The following is a 21,788-nucleotide window of genomic DNA, read 5'->3' on the forward strand; positions in this document are numbered from 1 at the left end:
GAAAACTTACCATAATTTTGCCTAAAAACTGACTTTCAAAATAAGATTATGTATTATGTGATAAATTTTTTAAATAAAATAAAAAAAAATCGCCGGTTGTCACATGCTAACTTCTCGTTGCCAGCTAAATATTTTTGGCCGAAAATACTAAAGATTAAGAAAATAAAAAATCAGTAATAAAAATAAAATTAATAACTCAAATAATTGTATGTTGAATGACTTTTAAAATTAATTATCCATACTTCAACACATGTTAATGGATATATAAATTTAGTAAGAAATAGGAGATGCAATTATAGTACCTCTTGCTCTATTTAGGACAGTGGCTAGTCATTGTTTTACTTGCTCCAGGGTCAGATGATTTTAAGTTTTATTTCTATGGCCGAATTTGGAAATATTGATACATTGTCGTATGACTGATCTTTGATTAATCTTCTGTTGATCTTTGATTGACCAAGAAGACGATAGAGTACGTAAAAAAATATTTAATATATTGTGAGAATAGAAAACTAATGGAAAATAAAAATAAAAAATGAAAATCGATATACAAAAATTATTGGTTAAACTTATTTTGGAGCCTCTAGAATATACGATTTTTTGTCATCTGATCTCTTATGTTTAATTTTGCCTTCTTGAATCTCTAAATTTCTAATTTTTTCATTAATTGGGTACTTAAACTTCTATTTTTCAGCAATTGGATCTCTAAATTTCTATTTTTCAGCAATTAGGTGTTTCCCTAGTCATTTAAAAAGACTCAATTGAGCAAAAAAAGATAGAAGTTTAGGGATTGGAGAAGACAAAATTGAAGATTAGAGACCAGATAATAAAAAATTGTATAGTTTAAGGACCTAAAATGTGTTTGGCTAAAATTATATTAAAGTTTAGTTTTAAAAAATATATAAAAGTAATAAAAAAAATATAAAATGTTTTAAATATGTACTATAAAAAATCCTTGGTGACATAAGTAGCAGAAAAGACTGAAGCTGAAGCACTTTTTAACACAAAACGGAACTCTGATCCGGTTCCAGATGGACAAGAACCCTCTAACCTCTCTCTTTCTCTTCCCCTTTTTTAACCCATTTTTTCATACCAATTTCTTAAACCCTAACCCTAATTATTTCCCAATTGATTCCAATTCTTAAACGCCTCTGTTCCCAGTTTATAAATTAAAATTCAATGGAGACTCAATCAATTCACAATTTATATGAGAGACCTCCCATTTACAAATCTAAAGCTCCTGCTGTTAAATGGTTCAAACAATGGTGAGATAAAGTTTCAATTTTTTTTGTCATTCTTTTGTATGGATATAACATGGTGATAACATTGTCCATGATTCTATTTAGGGTGCTGCAAGATGTTGCAGCTACTGGTGGGAAATGTATGGTTTTCAAATGGGTAAAAGGTGAAATTTCAATTTATTCTAAATTTTGTTTTTTGAATCTGGTATTTATTTTTGGGTAATTAGGTCAGAAATACTAGGTAGCCCCAACACTTCATTCCATTAAAGTTTTCCGTTTCGGAAACGTGTTGGATGCTTACGTTCCGCCATGAAACTTCACTTTTTCATTAGGAAAAGTTAAAGTAACACTGTCTCGCCGTGTACGTGTCCTACTGTTCCGTTTCTCTGTGCCTGTGCTACTTAAATAGTATGCTCATCGCAGTCGTAAGTTTTTGTTGCTTTTAATTGTTCTTTAGCGTCAGATGTCTTAGTTATGTGATTAGCATTGAAATTTTAATTTTTTTTGACTGTCAATACGTTAGAGCTCAGCTCAGTATAAACATTTTTGGGCTGAGAAAATACAAACATATCAATTGTTTTAGAGGTTTTAGAATAATGAATTCTTGCTCGAGGCACTGCTAGTTTCCAGTCAAGTTCTTGGGAGAAAGAAAGCACAACCTTTGCAATCGAGAATTGGGATACTTTAAGTTTCGTATTTTATTATCTTGAATGATATTTTAAGATGTATTATTGTCTATGCTGAAGTTCTCTCAGCTCAGTATAAGCATTTTGGGTTGAGAAATACAAACATATCAAGTGTTTTGGAGATTTTAGAATGATGGATTTTAGCTCGAGGCACTGCTAGTTGCCAGTCAAGTTCTACGGAAAAGAAAAGCACAACCTTTGCAATTGAGATTTGCAAACACTTCAAATTTCATATTATATTATCTTGAATGAAACTTAAAGATGCAGTATTCTCTAAAGTAAAGTTTTCGTCAATTTAAACTTTGAATTTGATAATCTTTTCAGTCTTGTGCTAGAATCTGTTTCATCCTTTGATTTGTTTGTAGAAGCGGCTGTCTCATATGTCTTACTTGTTGCATTTCACTTTGAACAATAAAAAGTCGGAACTTGATCGTCCAAATTATGATTCAACTTTTGTGAGCTTCATGGAGACATGTATGAAGATGAACCTGTAGATAGAGAGCTTGTCTAATTGAATTTTGCATTATGATTATAATTTGTGAATATGCTCGACTCTAATTGTTTTATGTGCATGTAGAAAACCAATTGACGACCTTGAAAGAGAAGTCTAAAGAACAACCAGAACTGGAGCCAGAACCAGAACCTACTACTGAGGTTCTTTTTCTCTGCAGTGGTGAAAACTGTGGAAAAACCTTTGTCGATGCTGCTGCTTTGAGAAAGCATGCACATATTCATGCAGAGAGACAACATACTTGTCCCTACGAAGGATGTTTTAAGGTGTCAAACTAATATTTTCTATTCTGTTTCTTTAAATTTGCTTTGATCCTTTAAAAATCATTGAGAACTGAAATTCACCGTATGCTTTTGTTCTTCTTTGTTCCCTTTTCCTAGGCTTCAATTATAATGTACTGATGTTAAATTGGTTGTCTCTGGTGCAGAAATTTTTAGATAATTCAAAGTTGAAAAGACACTTGTTAACTCATACAGGCGAAAGAGATTTTGTATGTCCTATTGACGGCTGTGGTAAGGTGAGAAATCTATTTATCCTCTCATGTTGGTATCTTTTGTTACCTGGCTCAGGTGACTAAGCTGTATGATTATGTTTGTGCCACCTTGGATGTATCAGTTTCTATTGTGAGCCTGATTTAGTTCATTTGATGTTTGTTAAAATTCTTATCACATTTAGGTCTTTTATGCTTGAATATTTTTGCATTTAATAAATACATTAATTGTCTTGTATTCCACAATCAGATTTTAAACTCATTACTAAGTCGTCCAATGCTGAATATTTCATATGAAAGTTGTATATATTGTAGAGCTGTCTCCACTTTTCCCAAAAGGTGCTTGCATGTCTTCTCAGTTTGCCCTTCTTCTTCTTGTTTTGTGAATGAGTGTGGCACCCCCTTTTCAATTGGAGATTATTATAAACAATTGATGACTTAAAACTTGAAAGGATATGGCTGCTTCAAGTTATGCATGAATTTGAAAAGACACAAAACTTTGCTCAGTAATGCTGTGTGGAATCTCTGATATCGACTTAGTCCAAAGTGTTATATATGATATGCATCATGGATTTGAGGCATTTTATTGTATGTTGATACACTTCCATGTGTTATCCATGTTTTTTCTAATATTTATTATGGAAATGCAGGCATTTTCTCTGGATTTTAACCTGAGATCACATATGAAAACACATTCTCAAGAGAACTACCATCTATGCCCATACACGGAATGTGGAAAGAGATTTGCTCACGAGTACAAGTTGAAAAACCACATTTCAGCTCACCATGAAAAGGTTAGTTTCTTTTCTCTCACAATACAAATGCTTTATCAATTGGCTGTTGCCTGCCAGATTTGACTTGAATGCATACAAGGAGACATTGTGTGAGAGAGAAACCTAATGCTCATATCCTAAGACCAGATCATAGTAGCAACTGGCAAACACTTAGAACAGAATCACACAAATCTTAAAGATTTACATTTGGATAGGTGAAAATGCAATTTTCTTACCCATAATAATAGTAATAAGGCTTAATTTCTTAAAAAAACCCCACCTTGCACTTTTTCTTCGTTTATACCCTGACCTTGTAAAAACACCATTTGTACCCAATTTTGGGTTTTTATGTTTCATCTCTACCCAAAGCATTAAATTGTACTTTTTTCATTTGGAAAAGAGTTTAAAACATACTTTTTTCTATTTTAAAATATACAAATAAATCCTTAAACTTAAAAAATAATCAAATACATCCAAATAATTAATTAATTATTTTTAATTTGATAAAATAATAAAAAATTAAAAAAAATTATTATTATTTTTAATTTTTTGTCGGAAATATTTTTAAAAAAATTTAAAAAAATTTAAAAAAAAATTCGAAATATTTTTTAAAAAAATTAAAAAAAATTATTATTATTTTTTAATTTTTTTGAAAAAGATGGTATTTTTGTATTATTAATAATATTAATATCTAATTAGTATATAAGTTAAAAATGAAGGATTGTTTTAAACTTTTTTTCAAATGAAAAGAGTACAATTTAATGCTTTTGGGTAGAGATGAAACATAAAAACTCAAAATTGGGTACAAATGGTGTTTTTACAAGGTCAGGGTATAAACGAAAAAAAAATACAAGGTGGAGGTTTTTTAAGGAATTAAGCCTAGTAATAATAATAATCAATGTAAAACACAGAAGATCAGATCACTTAATAGGAAGAGGCAAACAGGTGGAGCTGAACCACAAAAAAGTTAAAGGTTTACATGAAAAGTTATAATTTGGAGTGCGAATTATTATAAAAGGTGATTTTTCACAACAGTAATAATATTATTCCTTTTCTTTCCTTAATGTCTTCCCTGAATGAAGTACTTTTTGTGATCTGTATTTATTTTTTCGTACCAGTCTTACCAGATGTTTCTGATTTTCTTTACCAAGAATTTTATCTGAAATTTTTGACTGTTTTAGTTGAAATAATTAACATATTATCCGTAGCATTTGGCACATGGTGATCTTTTAGATTGAGCCATTGTTGCATGCACTGCGACCACATCAGAGATTGGCATTTTTTACTTATCAAATCTATTGAGTTATTTGAAGTCCTCTTATTTCCCCGAGTCTTCAGTTATATGTTTTTGTATATGGCATAGCTAATATTGTACTATGGTTGTGGATTTGAAGTGCTACAGCATTGTGAAAGAGTTTTCTGTTGATGGATTGCTGTAATACATATTGGACAATTCACAGAATATACTATAAATTGTGTTGATACATCTGCCTCTTAATTATTTCACTTTTTATTTATATCAGCTTATCTTCATGTATTTTACAGCGTTTATCTGTGGAGCCGATGAAATATGCCACACCTCCAGAAAAGACAGCTAAAGTTACAAAGCCTTCTCCCGGGGTCTATGCCACTCCAACGCCCGAACGCCCTTATGCGTGTCCTCATGAAGGTTGTATTAAGGCGTATATACATGAATACAAACTTAAATTGCATTTAAGAAAAGAGCATCCCAGTCATATGTCGGATGAAAATGCCGAAAATGCCTCTCCGAACACCGATAATTATATGGATGAACCAAGCGATCAGGATGTATATGTGGAGAAGCGTATGAATGGTAGAAGCCAGAAACAGAGTCGGCATAAGCCAAACTTGAAAATGCCTGTTGCCAAACGCACTCAACGGAAAGGTTCAGGTTCAAGTCCACCGCGTACCTCTATGAAAGCGGTGAAAAGACATTGGCCAGTTCAAGAAACACACGAGGAAGAAGATAGTGAAGAAACTGAGGAGGAGGATCGTGATAACGCAGAAGATGGATGGAGATATGGAGAAAATAATGGGGATGATAATGGTGAAGACGGATGGAGATATAGGGATAACAATGGGGATGACAACGAAGAGACGGATTATGAAGACTGAATGCATGAACATTAGGATGCTTCATTGCCCTTTCTTTCCGTTCTTTGTGAATATATCATAGATGTATTTTTTAGGGTTAATTGCAAATAAATTCATAAATTTTAGCGTGTTTTGTAATTAAAACAGAAATTTGTAATTTTAGCAATTTCAAATACCAATTTTCATCTTCTGGAAATTTGAAACACAATTTTGTATTGATTTTTGCTAATGTGAATGTTGGAACTCGGAAGTATATTATAAATTATCCTCCGATGCTCATGTCAGCAAAAGTATATCCGAAATTTTATGTGTTTTAAATTATTGACATGGTTGGTGTTTGAAATTGCTAAAATTCAAAGTTGATATTATAATTGAAAAGTACGTCTAATTTTTTTTGATTTTATTATATAATTCGTTGTATTTTTCTCCATTTGTCTAAACTAATGCTTCACTTGTGAGAATATCATAATGGACTTTAATCTTTGAGGGGAGTGGACGATTCGCGAATTGCATATTAAAAAAGTTCAGTTAACGCGTATGAACAAATTAGATATAAATTTATGTTATTTTATTGAGGTTCTCTTTTTATATTTTTTGAATATAATTTATTTATTTAATTTTTTGATCAAATTGTGATTTTATATATCTATCAATAAAATTTTCATTATTATTAAAAAAAACTGACTTAAATTAAAACAGTATGAAGAAAGTCAAATTTAAATAGTCATTAGATAAAAACAAAAAAAAAAGACACCCTCAGCAAAAACAAAAACAAAATTAAAAAAAGTTGGGTTAAAAAAAGCCTAAAATAATTAAGTAAATCAGTTCTTCATGAACAGGCTAACACTGGAAATTTTCCTCTCTGCTATGAATCAATGTCCAATTCATATTTCCCTAAATGTCGAACCCTAACCCTCGCAATTACCTAATCTTTTTCTAAATTAAGCTAACTAATGGACACTCAATTCTCTTATAATTTATTCGAGAGACGACCCATCGTCAAATCCAAGACTCCTGCTGTTAAATGGTTTAAAGAATGGTAATTAAACAAATTCTGAGTCTTTCAACTAAATTTTGAATTTTTATTGTTCGGTTTATAGTTTATGATTGTTTATAACATATGGGTTTTTTTCTTTGATATTATCAAGTTTTAAAGCTAATTATTTTAATATTTTTGTTCTCAGGGTGCCTCAGGATGTTGTGGCAACTGGTGGAAAATGTTTTCTTTTTAAATGGGTAACAGGTGAATTATTCTTATGTTCAGCAATTATTTTTTCTATTGTGTTATTTGCAATGCTCAAGTTTTGATTGTTTTTTTAGCTGTTTGATGAGCTACTAAGGTTCCGAATTAGAAGTATAGGCATCAGTCGCGTGTTGATCATTAAAATCTACAGTCGAACATGTTTATGACGTAATTTTAGTGATTTAGTGTAAAAAATTGATGTCGATGAATTTAAAATGTTAAATGATTTGTAAGCATATGGTTATTTTGAGGCTACACCTTGTATTCAAGTTTGAGTATATTGAGAAGCTGGGTATAGGGAAACGGAACACTTAGACACGAACTTTGTGAAACGGTGTTATATTAAGATTTTCTATGTCAAAAATGAAGATTCATATTCAAAACGTGAAGTTTCCAACATGTCTATGAAACGGGAACTTTGATTGAATGAAGAGTCTGTGCTATCTAGGTTAGAAGTGGCTTTATAGAAGATGTAGAGGTTTGTGTGTGTAACTATAATTGAGATTCCCTTTGTCAAGTGCATTTAGTGTTTATGAGATGAATCTACATAGTTTTTCTAATTGAGCATTGATCTTTGACTTTGATGTGTGATTTTTGCTTTTTTTGTCCTGCTCAAATAGAAAGTCAATTGAAGGCCTCGAAAGAGACAGCTAAAGAATCATTAGCACCAGATCCAGATCCGGAACCAGAGCCTACTACTGAGGTTCTTTTCCTTTGCAGCTTTGATGGCTGCGGAAAAACATTTATAGATGCTGGTGCTTTGAGGAAGCATTCTCATATACATGGAGAGAAACAATACATTTGTCACTATGAAGGATGCCACAAGGTGTCAAAATTTTCAGATATTGCTGTTTCTTTCTTTTTCATCTCTTCAAGGATGTTATTAATGCTTGATAGGGCCATAAAATTTTGAGACGCAATTTATAGTTTTTGTGTACTATTTTCCCTTTTCTAGGCAACTCTTATGATGAACTGGTGCTGAAGCTGTTATCTTGTTATGCTGCAGAAATTCTTAGATAGTTCAAAGTTAAAAAGACACTTTTTAATTCACACTGGCGCAAGAGATTTTGTATGTCCTCATGAAGGCTGTGGGAAGGTGATCAATCTGTTTACCCTATCTACATTTATGTTTTATCTTTTACTAATTAGCATCTGGTGATGAAGTTTGTACGGTTTAATGCTTCTACCAGTGAAATTTCAGTTTTTCTTATGAGCCTAATTGTTTATATTCGCTTCACATTTTGATTTTTAATCCTTGGAGATGAAGTTTGTGTGGTTTAATGATTCTGCCAGTAAACTTTCAGTTTTTGTTATGAGCCTGAATTAATTCGTTCAATGTTTGTTTATATTCACTTCACATTTTGATATTTGATGCTTGGAGATGAAGTTTGTGTGGTTTAATGCTTCTACGATGCGAACTTTCGGTTTTCATTACGAGACTGAATCATTCAATGTTTTTTTATATTCACTTCACAATTTGATCTTTGATCCTTGGAGATATTCATATATACATATGCATTGTCAATTTTTTAGTGTTTCACACTCAGAAGTAAAACTCAATTCTTAGTTCTCCAACTTTGAATTTAGACTATGGAAGTTGTATAGGTTGCAGAACCTTCTATCTCCACTAACTGTCATTTTGTTATCTTCAGTTGTTAATTTGTTATTCCTTTTCTTTTTTCTGTCTTTGGACTTCATGCACTCAGGGTATTGCCTTTACATATTTTGTGTATGAATAAACTTCCACTTTAATGTTTGCGTTTTGTTATTTCCAATCATGAAACTGCAGGCATTTTCCCTGGATTTCAACTTGAGATCACATATGAAAACACACTCACAAGAAAACTACCATATCTGCCCATACCCGGAATGTGGAAAGAGATATGCTCATGAGTACAAGCTAAAGAATCACGTTTTAGCTCATCATGATAAGGTTGGTTTTTCTTCACTAAAAAACTTTATATGTAGCAATTGCAAGAGTTTGAGCAATTAGAACAATACCACAAAGAATGTTAAAGATTTGCATGAGAAGTAATCATTTGGATTGACTATTTTCAAATCCGATTTTCTGGAAAGCAATCTGGTAATCAGCAGAAGATTTTTACTTTGCTTGCTTTCCCGTATTTGTAGTTCTTAAGTTTCTCATGAACAGTATTATGTTTCATACCTAATGTTCCAAAAGTCTTTTGTATGAATTTACTTTAATGTTTTAATTAAATAACATCACACTTCTGCCTATCACTTGACACATGGTTATCTTTTGATTGAGCAGTTATTGCATGTGACTATGTGAGGCATTGGCTGAGCATGAGAATCTATATTTAATGGAAACTTGTAGAGTCCTATGTTTCAGCGTTTCATTTCTGTATCAAAAAAGGCTTCTCAAACTCAAACTTCAAAACTTTATATTTATATCCTATTATGGTAAAAAATATTGTTTCATCATTGTCTTTTTTAACGTTTCCATTTCAACATTTTTCGTTTCAGCGTTTTCGTTGCCGTGCAACACATGAAAATTATGTGTTGTATGAATCTGTATTAATAAATTGTTTTAAGTATTTTTATCGAGTTGTAATATGCTGAGCATGGTACATGATACTCACTTTGGTTACTGTTAGAAATTGATTAAACGTCGCAAAAGAGCTTTTCTCTTGAAATTGATTGCTTATGCAGTTGTTTATGACTAACAGAATCTATATACGATGAAAGTTTCAAGTGCATCTTTATTTCATTCTTTTCCTGCTTATTTGGAGCATTATTTTGTTGTTTTTATTGTGCATTAGAATGATCTGAATCTCAGTAACTTGATCAATTCTACAGCAATCAGCTGTTGAAACGGTAACTTATGCCACACCGACTCCAGAGAAGACACCGAAAGTCCCCAAACCTTCTGCCGGGGTCTATGCCACTCCGACACCAGATCGTCCCTATGCTTGTCCTTTTGAAGGTTGTCTAAAGTCCTACATACATGAATACAAGCTTAAGCTGCATTTGAGAAAAGAGCATCCGGGGCGGACGTCAGATGAAAACGCTGAGAATGCCTCTCCCAATGGTGGCAATGAGATGGATGAGGGCAGTGATCAAGATGCTTATGGGGAGAAGAAGCGTGTGAATGGTAAAATCCGGAAACCGAGCCGGCCCAAGCCAAACCTAAAGACTCCTCCTGCAAAACTCACTAAACTAAAAGGTTCAAGTCCAGCTCGTGCCAATATGAATGTGATGAAAAAACCTTGGCCGGTAAAAGAAGAAATGTACGAGGAAGAAGACAGTGAAGAAACCGAGGAAGAGGATCTTGACAATGCAGATGATGGATGGAGATATGGGGAAAACAATGACGACGACGATGAGGAGACTGAGTATGAAGACTGAACCGATGAACACAACTAGAATGCTCAGTCTCCTTTTCTTCACCGGCCTTGTAATATATGTTTTTCCTCCAAAATATTTTATATAAGTAAATGAATTTATAATTCTAGAATATACAGAATGAGGATAGATAATATAGATAATTGTTTTGTTTGCTAGTTGAGACAAAGGCTCATACTCATCAAGAACGTCTATGTGTATCAGGCGAATCAGCTATGTAGCTGCTTGATACAAATTTAAATCAACATTTACACAGGTTGCTCGGGTCAGAGTTTCAACCCTTCACCTCGGATGCACGGTGAGTGGTCCATTCATCTCGGAATGCACAGTGAGTGGCTTAGACCCTCGCAAGCTTTGATATTTCTAATTTCAATTCGTGAGACGCATATAATAATGCTTTTTATTTTTTTTGTTAGAAAGTGATTTTATATTGGAAAAAGGTTATTTACGTTCCTAAAGTTTGACTCGAGGATGAAATAAGGCCTTAACGTTTAGAAAAGGTTCAAATATGCTCTTAACGTTCTAAAAAATGAACAATGAGGCCTCTCTCTTTGACAACAAAGCCCCAACGTCTAATTAATGAGTTCAAATTGGAGTCCGATTGTTCACTTTTTAAGACGTTAGGGACATATTTGAACTTTTCTGAACGTTAGGGGCTCACTTGATCATGTAAACAAATTTTAAAGACATAAATGATTCTTTTTCTTTTATATTTACTCGTTTAGTTACATCCTGCAAGTTTTAACTTATATAGATTTATATGAAATCTTTTGAAATGAAGTGAGGGCATATGAAATCTTGTAAAATTATACAAAAATATCTAAACCGATATTGGAATTGACCTTTACTAATTTATATGAAATCTATTAAAACAAATTTAAATTGTATAAATTCTAATAAGACCAATGGAAATTAAATTTTATGGATAAATTAGGTGAAACTTAGGGGATGTTTGGTTCAGTTTTTCGGTGGAACTTTTAGCTTTTACTTTTCAAAAAGCTCCATTAAAGCATTTGGTGAGATTTTTTTAAGTGCTTTTTGGAACTTTTTGAACCTCTAACAACTGCGGTTGGAAAAGCTCCATTTGGAGCTTTATGCTAATAGCTGATAGCTGTTTCAATATTTTTAATTATTTAGATAAAATTATCCCTATTAGAATATATCTTTTTTTATTATATAAAATTATTTAAATTATTTTTAAATACTCTTATCATTTTTAAATTATATAAGATTATTTTATTTATATTAGAACAACTATAATAAAATAATTTATTAAAATAAATCATAAATTTATCAAAAAAAAAATTAAATAAGTTTTAACTAAATATTATTTTTTATAAAACAAAATTTTAATATATATATTCTCTATAATCTTCCTCAGATCCATATAACTTTTGAATTGTTAATTTGACCTTAATACAATAACATAAGATCTAATTAGGTTTATTTAAAATTCACGTGAGATCTATCTAAATTCTAATTTTTTTATATAATATAAATGTTACAATATAAATCTATCTAAATCCATCCTAATTATAAGTTCCTATTAGATCAGCCACCAACCATGGTTGGTGGCGGTCGTTCGACAGAATCTGATGGCAATGACCAGCGGTGTTCGATGGTGGCATTCCAACGATATAATTTTTAGGAAAAGTTGTTAGTATTTTGAAATTATTTTTATTTTTTTACAGTAGTTCTTAATTATTATTTTTAAATAGTATTTTGTATTTTTTAGGCTAAACCCATTTTGAGGTCCCTAAACTATACAATTTTGGTTAATCAGATTCTTCAACTTATATTTGACTCCCTCGGGTTTTTAAACTTTCATTTTTTGATTCATCAGGTCCTTCAACTTCTCTCTAAATTTTTATTTTTTGATTCATTAGTTCCTTAAACGGAAATTCATTTAAGGGCTTAATGAATTAAGAACGAAAGTATAGGCACCCAATGAATCAAAAAATGAAAGTTTAGGAACTTGAGAAAACTAAATAAAAATTGAGGGATTTGATGAACCAAAAAAACAAAAGTTTAAGGAACTGAGGAAGCCAAATAGAAGTTGAGGGACGTGATGAACTAAAACCGTATAGTTTAGGAACCTCAAAATAGGTTTAATTTTTTTTTTTAAAAATAGATTACTTTTATTAAAAAAATCCCATAAAAATAAAAATGCTCAAATTCAGCCAAAATTGACAAAATAAAATATTTAAGTTACAAATGATAAAAATCACAAACATTTAAATTTAAAAAATCATTAGATTAAAAAAAATTTAATAATTCAATTTGTGTTTGATTCAATTAAATTAGAATTTTATGAATCAATGAATATAATTTTATTTAGTAATTAAATTTTATTAAGATTTATATATTTAATTTTATTTATAGAAATAAACTCTAATTAGATTAGTTGTTAGTGTTAGAGACATGATATTGAATTAGTTCGTTCATTAGATTTTATCTTAAAACCAATTGATTCTAAATGAAGATGTTCAAGCTATATATAAACGCAAGTCTATCAACACGCACAATTAATGTGGAATACTCCCACTTTACACAACTAAAATAATACGATATATTAAAGTTCGGGCCAAACCCGAGACCTCAGAAATACACGCGGAAAGCCTAGCTACTCGCTTGCTAGGACTCACCGGCACTTAATTTCAAATTTGAATAGCTATATATGGTTGTTCACTCGACACATTAAAAGTTGTAACGCATAAGCAAATTTGGATTCTCTGACTGCCGTTGGTATTCTTCTCACCTAGAATGAGCCATAAACCGTTTCTTTTGCTGTAAGGTTTCTAAGAGGTTTATATGGCAGGTGTATATAATACATACAAATTACAATTAGCCAGTCAAGACACATTTTTTTATTGGCCTTGTGAGCATCTAATTTAATCTACCAAATGTTTTTAATCATAGCAAATTTTTGAAAGTTACTAGATAGCATATTTTAGAAGAAAAATCATATTTTACATTCTACAAATAGAAAAAAAATCCAAAGTAAAAAGAAGCAAGAAACTAATTTTAGAAAATAAATAAATAAAAAACGTTTCCTCTTGATTATTAGAGTGAGACATGATTAATTAACCACAATTAAGCTCTTTAATTGTCTGTAATATTCTAATCATGTGAAGGATTTGTTTCTATTTGTTGCTTAAATTTTTGTTTAGAGGATTAATTTAATAATTTGCATTTTAAATTTCGTATGATCGTGAGCGCGTCATGCGATTAAACTACGTACAACGAAATTAGTTATTCGTTATATACATGTTATTTGTTTATTAACTATAAATTATTTTGTATATTCCATTTAAGGATCAAAATAAACGACAATTCTTACGGATCTATAATTTTTTTCATTACGTTTTGTCGTTAAATTATGGATCTATAATTAGATTCGATAAAATTCCATAATTCATTATATTTTAATGCACGAAAAAATCTACTTGTTGTTTATAGCTACCTAGTTTATTCCATTTTGAGGATTAATATAATAGACAACCCTTGCGGATCTATAATTTTGTCGTTACGTTTTGTCGTCTAACTTAAAAAAGAGTATTGATGTATAATTAGATTCGATAAAGTTAATTATTCATTATGTTTTGATTAATGGGGTATTTTGTTTATTATTTTTACTTATCTCGTAAATTTAATTTTTAAAATTAAAATGAAATGCATTCCTTACCGATCAAAACTTTTGTCGTTTAACTTAATGTATGAGAGTACTAATATATGTACGGTCAGATCTGTTGTACGATTAAGTTCGTTATTATGAAATATTCTGTCGTTTAACTTAATGTATGAAAGTATAATATAAATAAAATCATAATTATTGTACGATTAAGTTTGTTATTATCCAATATTTTATCGTTCCATAATTTTTATTAGGTTTTATTTTAATTACTAAATCCATATCTCTTTATTCTTTTAAATTATGTAAAATGTAAAAGAATGTATTTGTAAGATTGATGTAAGACAATAACAAAGTAGAATAATAATGTTTAATATATAATTATCTAAAAATGAATCAATCACAATACAACTTAAATTTTATATAATGCTAATATCTAATTTACTTAAATTAAACTAAAAAATTATCATATTATAGGATGTAAATCCAAACAATGGATTCAATATCCTATAGTTTTGATTAGTTTTGTCACTTCTCATCATTCTTTACTATAAGAATAGGAGCAATGAGAAAATATATTCATTGCATTCATATCAAAGAGCAAGAAACACTCACTCTAACCCTAGTTTACTACTTACACCTCTCCCATATTTTTATTTGAAAAAATGGAAGCCAAAGCAATGATAATTGGTGCAGGCCCTGCTGGTCTAGCTACCTCTGTCTGTCTTTCTCATTTTTCCATTTCTAATATTCTTCTTGAAAGAGAAGATTGCGCTGCTTCATTATGGACGAAACATTCTTACGATCGCTTGCATTTACACATCGGAAAAGAGTTTTGTGAGCTTCCATATTTCCCTCACCAAACCAAAACGTCAACATTTATGCCCAAAAATAGGTTCATAGAATATATAGATAATTATATATCATTTTTCGATGTAAATCCCCGTTTTAATCGTTGTGTTAGGTCGGCATTTTTTGATAATGATTCTAAAAAATGGATCATTGAAGCGAAAAATAGTGTTTCTGGTGAAAGTGAAATTTATTTTGCTGAATTTTTAGTTGTCGCTACTGGCGAAAATAGCAAAGGTTTTATTCCTAAGATTTCTGGAATGGATACTTTTCTTGGAGAAATTATTCATTCTAGTGAGTATAGATGTGGGGCAATTTATGAAGGTAAAAATGTATTGGTTGTCGGCTCTGGAAATTCTGGCATGGAAATTAGCCTTGATCTTTCAAATTATGGTGCAAATACTTCCATTGTTGTTAGAAGCTCAGTAAGATAATTCATTTTTAATTATTTTATTCAATTTTTTTAAAAGTTATTTATGCTATTCTTTTTTATATTAATCTCTTACACATCGTGGCATGTAAATATTAGTTACATGTCTATTTAATTTTAGAATAAAATAATCAAACATAGTAATCTTCTTTATGAGAATGATAATTTTAAAAGTTTTTAGATGCATGCAACTATTGCATGAGCTACTCCATGCATGCAAGACTAATGTCAAATTAAATTCAAATAAATTTATGTTATGCTAACGTTTAATTTTTTTTTTTTTTTACAGTTTCATGTGGTTACAAGAGAAATGGTATATTTAGGAATGTTACTATTAACCTTCGTAAATCTTCCTTTAAGATTTGTGGACATGTTGATCACTTTTCTCTCAAAAGCAATGTATGGTGATTTGTCGAAGTATGGACTCCATCGACCCTCTATAGGACCATTTGCAAGTAAAATTCTAACAGGAAAAGCTCCCGTTATTGATGTTGGAACTGTCAAAAAGATCCGTTCTAAAGAGATTAAGGTAATATGAAGAAAAAAACATTTCAATTCCATGGCCGGACATATTTACATTGTAGTTTCTGAACGTCAGCATATAACATAATTTTTCGCGTTTTTTTTTGGTTGAATTAAGCAAAATCTAAAAAGTGTCTTACCCATTAGTATTATAACCTTTCCAAACTTTTCATTTATAACCCAATATGAATTTTATACTTTATGTTTTGTTAAAATGACGTCGTTTTTGGTCGTACGTACGGCCAAAACAATATCGTTTTGGATATTTATACTATATATGCCACATAATGGAGGGTTAATGTGCTATTAGGTGAGATGTTTTATAATTTGTGTTTAAATCGATAAAAACGGTAAAGGTTGTACTATATGATGACATTAACTCTTTCTAAAAATATTATAGGTTGTTCCTGCAATTACAAATGTGAATCATACTACAGTGGAGTTCAGCGATAATACTATGCAACATTTTGATGCGATCGTTTTAGCGACGGGTTATAAAAGCATTGCAAATGAATGGCTTAAGGTATTTTTAGAATTTCAACATTATTTTCCTCTTTAAACTTGTGTACAATATATAATGAACATTTAAATGTATCATTATCCTCATAAGTTTAATCGTGTGACGAGCGAAATACGCTTGACTCCCCCGTCCGATAAAAAACAGTATGTGATATATATTATTAATTATTAATATTTTGATGTTTTTTTTGTAGGACTATCATTACATTCTTAATGAAGAAGGGATGCCCAAAAATAAAACTCCTAACCATTGGAAGGGTGAAAATGGAATATATTGTGTTGGGTTTGCTAAGAATGGTATTCCCGGAATATCCAAGGATGCAAAAGCAGTAGCCGAGGATATCCATGCCATTTTAAGCAACCAAGTTAGTAAATTTGAAGTTTAAGACGATAGCTTTTTATGTTCGTTGAACATAATATGTAATTTAAGTTAAGTTAATACATTGTCAGAAAATTTACATTTTTTGTTTTATAATAAAAAGTATAGATTAATTTAAATTAATACATTGTCTAAAAGTGTTTTTTTTTCTGTTAAAATTTGATGTCCTTTTATGCTAAAGTTTTACTTTTCATTATCATTTGGTAGAAAATTGTTAAATATAAATATGTTATGTGCTTGTGATTATTAATTAATAAGCAGTAAATATTTTTAATGCTAATAGTGTAAAAATTGTTATTATTAATATATAATAAAAAAACAATTGTGACATGTTGCTGTTAATAAACATTATATTAAGTAATTGGTACTAAAATTTGTTGTAAAATGCTGCTTATAACTAATTAAAGGTAGCAACTTTTAAAATTATTATTATAAAATGATTTTTAGCAGAAAAAAAAACTTATTACGAATTAAATATTTCTTATATATTTATATAATACAAATGAACATGGTTTAGTAAATTGTTGGTGCGTGAAATTAATAAGAAATTATGGATTCTATTACTTTTCTATAAATAATTCTTTCTTATAATAGGCCAAGGACATTTCGGTTTTTCTGTAACAATTTTACAAGTTATATTTGGCAAGTATAATATACATACAAATATAATTAAAGACACCTTTATTGGCCATAAGAGCATCTAATTCTCTCTAAAAAAAACAAATAAAAACTGAAAATTTACAGTCAGAAGCTCACCTAATTAAGCATGTTTTGGCTAATGGTTTGAATTAACCTCCGCTTTTTTAGTCTCTTTCCATTTGCACCCTGATATTGTTAAATTTCTGGTTTCACTCAAATCTGCACCTTTCATTTCCAATTACATCCTCAAATATTAAATTGACCTCTTTTCACTTAAAAAAAAGTTCAAATCAAAACTTTATATTTTAACATATATTCTAAATAGCGGTTATTGTTATATTTAAAATAAAATACTCTTCTTCTCAGAAAAAATTAAAACCCAATAATAATTTTTTATTTAATAAAAATAAATATTATTATGTTATAAATAAATATTTTTTATCTTAATTATAACATTGAAAACTATTTAAAATATATGTCAAAATATGAAGTATTAAAAAATAGGCAATTTAATATATGAGGGTGCAATTGAAACCAAAAAGTATGGATTTTGATTTTTGAGGGTTCAATTGAAAATGAAAGGTATGGGTTTCTGTGAAATTTGGAATTTTACAAATTATTGTTACATTTATTTAATTTTTTATAAGCCTTTTTTTATAGGAATTATGTTTAATTATTTGATAAATTAATTTTATGAGGAAGAAATAATTTAAGAGCACAACTCCTTTACATGTTAGCCATGACATCTCTCTCCATATAACATAAAATTAATGACGATTAAGTTCTTTAATTTAACATTAATAAGAGAAGTTAAAACATTCAGTTTGAAAACGTCTGAGTTATTTTTAACACAAAATAAGTACATAAAAATTATATCTTCTTTCCATCAAAAATATTAAGATTATTTTTTTAGTTTTTTTTATTGTTTAAATCACAATTGACATGTTTTTAAAATATTTATTTTTTATAAACTAGGATTTAATTTTTTAAATTCTTTCATTCATACATAAATTGACCATCTATCTTTATATTATATAAATATTCATTTTTTATTCATGAAAAAATTATTAATCTTTTTTATATAAAATAATCTTTATTAATTTTAAGTAATTACAAGTGTTAAAAAAATAAAAAAATAATTAAAATAATTTGTGATAACCTCACATAAAATAAGACGTTTGAACAATTATACTCATAGTATTATTCACAGCTTGCCTTGCAATACAATTATAAAATTGCATAATTGTTTTAACATAATAAGAATCAAATTTTTAATTCTATAATTTATAAAAGGTACATTTATTGGGTGGCGAATACCGTTCCCACGTGGCATGCTCCGATATACACATAACAGCTTGCAGCCGGAACCAGTGTTTTAATGCAAAAATATGAAAGTTCATGTCTAAAATTATCAAAACTAAAAATTTATATCAAATATACAAAAGACACTAAAATTAATGATTTTTCGTGCAATTAAGCCAAAACGGTACATTTATTGGATAGCGAAGACTGTTCCCATGCGGCATGCTCTGATGTCCACATAAGCAGTTTGTAGTCGGAAAATCAACTAGTATTTTAATTATAAAAATGTAAAAATTCATGTCCGAAATTAAAGTTTGTGATTATTTTACAATTAAATCTATATCATATTACAAATGAATAAGATAAATTGTTGGTATGTGAATTAATAAGAAACTACGGATTCTATTACTTTCTTATGAATTTTTTTTGGTAAGCCCATCCGGTTTTCAAGACTTCGCCCTGATTAATCCGGATCCGATCCGCGTCGCGCACCTGGCATGGTGGGTGAGTCTTTCAGTGAATTTTTTTTGCATTCACAAAAATTCGAATCCGAAACCTTATTTAAGCATACCAATCCGCTTACCACTTGGACCAATTTCCATTGGTACTGTCCAATGAATTCTTCTCTCTTAATATAGGACAAGGACATTTTGTTTTTCTTGTAACAATTTTATAAGTTATACTTGGCAAGTGTATATACATACAAATAAAATTAGGTAGTGAAGACGCCTTTTATTGGCCAAAAGAGCATCAAATTCTTTCCCAAAAAAAAGTTTTTAATGACAGCATATCCTTGAAAGTTAGTAAAAAAAAGCAAAAAATAAAAACTGAAAATTTACGGTCAAAAACTCACCTAATCATGCATGTTATTACAAATATAAAAAATCAAAACAAAAAGAAGCAAGAAACTAACGTCAAAGGCCAAAAAGACATTTCCTCATAATTATTATGCCTAATATTTAAAAAAAAACCCGATCTTTTAGCCGATTTTCGATCATAACTTGATAGAAAAATCACCAATTTTATTCTATTTTATATTTTTATATTTCAATTGTATTTTAAAATATTAAATTGACGTCTTTTTTCAATGAGAAAAAATTCAGAAAAGTTCTCCATATCTAGCATATGTTAATTGTATGTTTTTAAAATTTATTTATATTTAGTTAAACTAATTAAGAATTTAAATTAGTTTTAATTTGATAATAGTTTTTAGTTAGTTTCTAAAAATAAAAGACTTGTTTGTATTTTAAATGAAAATAAATTTAATTTTATCTTTATATTTAGTTAATTGAATAATTTCATCATTTAGTTAAAAAAATTGACAAAAAATGAAAAATTGGAATACAATTGAAACGATAAAATACAAAATAGAATAAAATTAACCGGTTTTCAATGTTAGCGTAGGATTGAAAAGGGATTAAAAGGATGGGATTTTTGTAAAGCACTATACCTAATTACTATAGATTATTAATTAACTACAATTAAGTTTTTCAGTTATCTGTGTCAGTGTTTTCAGTTTCAGACCGGACCGACCGGTTCAATTGGTTAGACCGGGAACCGGTGGTCAGTTCGGGTCAATTGCTTCCTCAAACTCGGATTTCAGGTTCAACCGGTTTGAACCAGAAAAACCCACAAGAACCGTAAATCTATTGAACCAGAAAAACCTTTAAAACCGGCCGGTTTACTGTAAATGTAAATAAAGTCGATGATTTCAGAAAAACAAAAGATGGCAGCATGAATGATGGTTGAAATCTTGTACATTATCATTTTTCGATGTAAATCCCCGTTTTATTTGCTGGGGCAGATTTTATATGGAATTATTGAAGTCCAAAAAAAAATAACACTATTAGTTCATTTTGATATATATTTTAGATTTATTTTTTTATATCTTTTAATGTAGTACATTTGTTATTTTTATTTAAACGGTTGAATCGACGGTTGAACCGGTAAAATTTTAAACCGGCGGATACACAGGTTCTGTTATCGGTCTGGGTTTTGACATATGAGTGAATTTGGATACAATTAATGTCTCTATTCATTATGTTTTGATATATGTTCATTTGTTAATAATCGGTTACCTTGCATATTTAATATTGGCTAAAGATCCAATTAATCTAATTGCATAAATTACTGACAATAGTAAGGGTAAAAAATAAAATCTAATATTTATTCAAAAATCATATAAGGCAATAAAAATATTTCATATTTTTTTAGCAGAAATAGATCTACTCTATGTGAATTGTTAACGGTAATTAGCGGGATTAATCGATACCATAAACTGTCTTATATTGTAGAAGCTTAAAGACAAATTCAGTTTTGGTAGGCAAGTCAAGCCAAAAAGGGTGTTCACGTATTTAATTTTGTGATATTTTATAGAATATATTAGAGTTAAATCATCAACATCACAGCTCATATTTACAGTAAGGCCGCACACTCTAAACACTATAAAACGTTCACAAAGGGTTTACAGAAAAACACAATCTATACAGTTCACAAGATTCTTTGCCGATGTGTAAAATAAGGAAAAAACATTCTTATGATTACTTATATTTTGTTTTATGAAAAAAGAAAATGTAAGCAATCGTAAGAATGTTTTTTCCTACACACTCTAAACAATATAAAATAATCGCTTATATTTATATTTAAGCAAAGAATTTTATGAGCTGCTATACTTCTTTCATCAAACCAAAACGTCAATGTCCAGAATGTATTCATGAAATACAAAGATAAGTATATCAATTATTGATAATTATTTTGTTTTAGTTGTTGTGTTAGATCACCATTTTTTGATAATGATTCTAAACAAATTGATTTTTAAATTAAACTAAAATATATTATATTTCAGTTTTTTCTTGTATTATTCTAATTGGTTACAAGTATATTCATTTCAATGATAATAAAGAGCAAGAAAATGAATACTATCTATCTCCATTTTACCACTTACATCTCTCTTATAGCTTCACTTGAGAAAAACAGAAGCCATAGAAAATAGATAGAAAAATACATTCTAATTTTTGATATATTTTAATTGACTTGTAATATTTTTTGATAATGATTTTTAAAAATTGGTTGTTGAAGCAAAGAATAGTGCTTTT

The 21,788-nt window shown here is 29.4% G+C and overlaps 3 protein-coding genes across 3 annotated transcripts; all 3 read left to right on the top strand.

Annotated features, from left to right (window-relative positions):
• Nucleotides 1-963: 963 nt before the first annotated feature.
• On the top strand, nt 964-6,009 carry LOC126661407 (zinc finger transcription factor YY1-like). The gene is made up of 6 exons (XM_050355259.2): nt 964-1,262; nt 1,344-1,402; nt 2,502-2,701; nt 2,863-2,952; nt 3,576-3,719; nt 5,244-6,009. Exons 1-6 carry the CDS (start codon nt 1,177-1,179, stop codon nt 5,832-5,834), a joined length of 1,170 nt encoding a protein of 389 aa, XP_050211216.1. The 5' UTR covers nt 964-1,176; the 3' UTR covers nt 5,835-6,009.
• A 592-nt stretch (nt 6,010-6,601) lies between these two features.
• LOC126661208 (zinc finger transcription factor YY1-like) lies at nt 6,602-10,677 on the top strand. Its single transcript, XM_050355023.2, has 6 exons — nt 6,602-6,852; nt 6,998-7,056; nt 7,677-7,882; nt 8,063-8,152; nt 8,846-8,989; nt 9,877-10,677. The coding sequence occupies exons 1-6, from the start codon at nt 6,767-6,769 to the stop codon at nt 10,423-10,425; spliced, it is 1,134 nt and encodes a 377-aa protein (XP_050210980.1). The 5' UTR covers nt 6,602-6,766; the 3' UTR covers nt 10,426-10,677.
• Nucleotides 10,678-14,636: 3,959 nt separating this feature from the next.
• LOC126659547 (probable indole-3-pyruvate monooxygenase YUCCA10) lies at nt 14,637-16,780 on the top strand. The gene is made up of 4 exons (XM_050352843.1): nt 14,637-15,327; nt 15,622-15,861; nt 16,255-16,377; nt 16,568-16,780. Exons 1-4 carry the CDS (start codon nt 14,719-14,721, stop codon nt 16,757-16,759), a joined length of 1,164 nt encoding a protein of 387 aa, XP_050208800.1. The 5' UTR covers nt 14,637-14,718; the 3' UTR covers nt 16,760-16,780.
• Nucleotides 16,781-21,788: the final 5,008 nt, after the last annotated feature.

The sequence above is a fragment of the Mercurialis annua genome, linkage group LG8, assembly GCF_937616625.2.
Source record: "Mercurialis annua linkage group LG8, ddMerAnnu1.2, whole genome shotgun sequence".
NCBI lineage: Eukaryota > Viridiplantae > Streptophyta > Magnoliopsida > Malpighiales > Euphorbiaceae > Mercurialis > Mercurialis annua.

What these genes read in the sequence shown, in the direction of transcription:
- LOC126661407 (XM_050355259.2), top strand. Translation starts at nt 1,177, where the DNA reads ATGGAGACTCAATCAATTCACAATTTATATGAGAGACCTCCCATTTAC. An exon ending in CTATTGACGGCTGTGGTAAG is followed by an intron (nt 2,953 to 3,575) that starts GTGAGAAATCTA and finishes ATGGAAATGCAG; the next exon opens with GCATTTTCTCTGGATTTTAA. An exon ending in TTTCAGCTCACCATGAAAAG is followed by an intron (nt 3,720 to 5,243) that starts GTTAGTTTCTTT and finishes TGTATTTTACAG; the next exon opens with CGTTTATCTGTGGAGCCGAT.
- LOC126661208 (XM_050355023.2), top strand. Translation starts at nt 6,767, where the DNA reads ATGGACACTCAATTCTCTTATAATTTATTCGAGAGACGACCCATCGTC. An exon ending in GTTAAATGGTTTAAAGAATG is followed by an intron (nt 6,853 to 6,997) that starts GTAATTAAACAA and finishes TTTTGTTCTCAG; the next exon opens with GGTGCCTCAGGATGTTGTGG. An exon ending in CTCATGAAGGCTGTGGGAAG is followed by an intron (nt 8,153 to 8,845) that starts GTGATCAATCTG and finishes ATGAAACTGCAG; the next exon opens with GCATTTTCCCTGGATTTCAA.
- LOC126659547 (XM_050352843.1), top strand. Translation starts at nt 14,719, where the DNA reads ATGGAAGCCAAAGCAATGATAATTGGTGCAGGCCCTGCTGGTCTAGCT. An exon ending in TCCGTTCTAAAGAGATTAAG is followed by an intron (nt 15,862 to 16,254) that starts GTAATATGAAGA and finishes AAAATATTATAG; the next exon opens with GTTGTTCCTGCAATTACAAA. An exon ending in TTGCAAATGAATGGCTTAAG is followed by an intron (nt 16,378 to 16,567) that starts GTATTTTTAGAA and finishes TTTTTTTTGTAG; the next exon opens with GACTATCATTACATTCTTAA.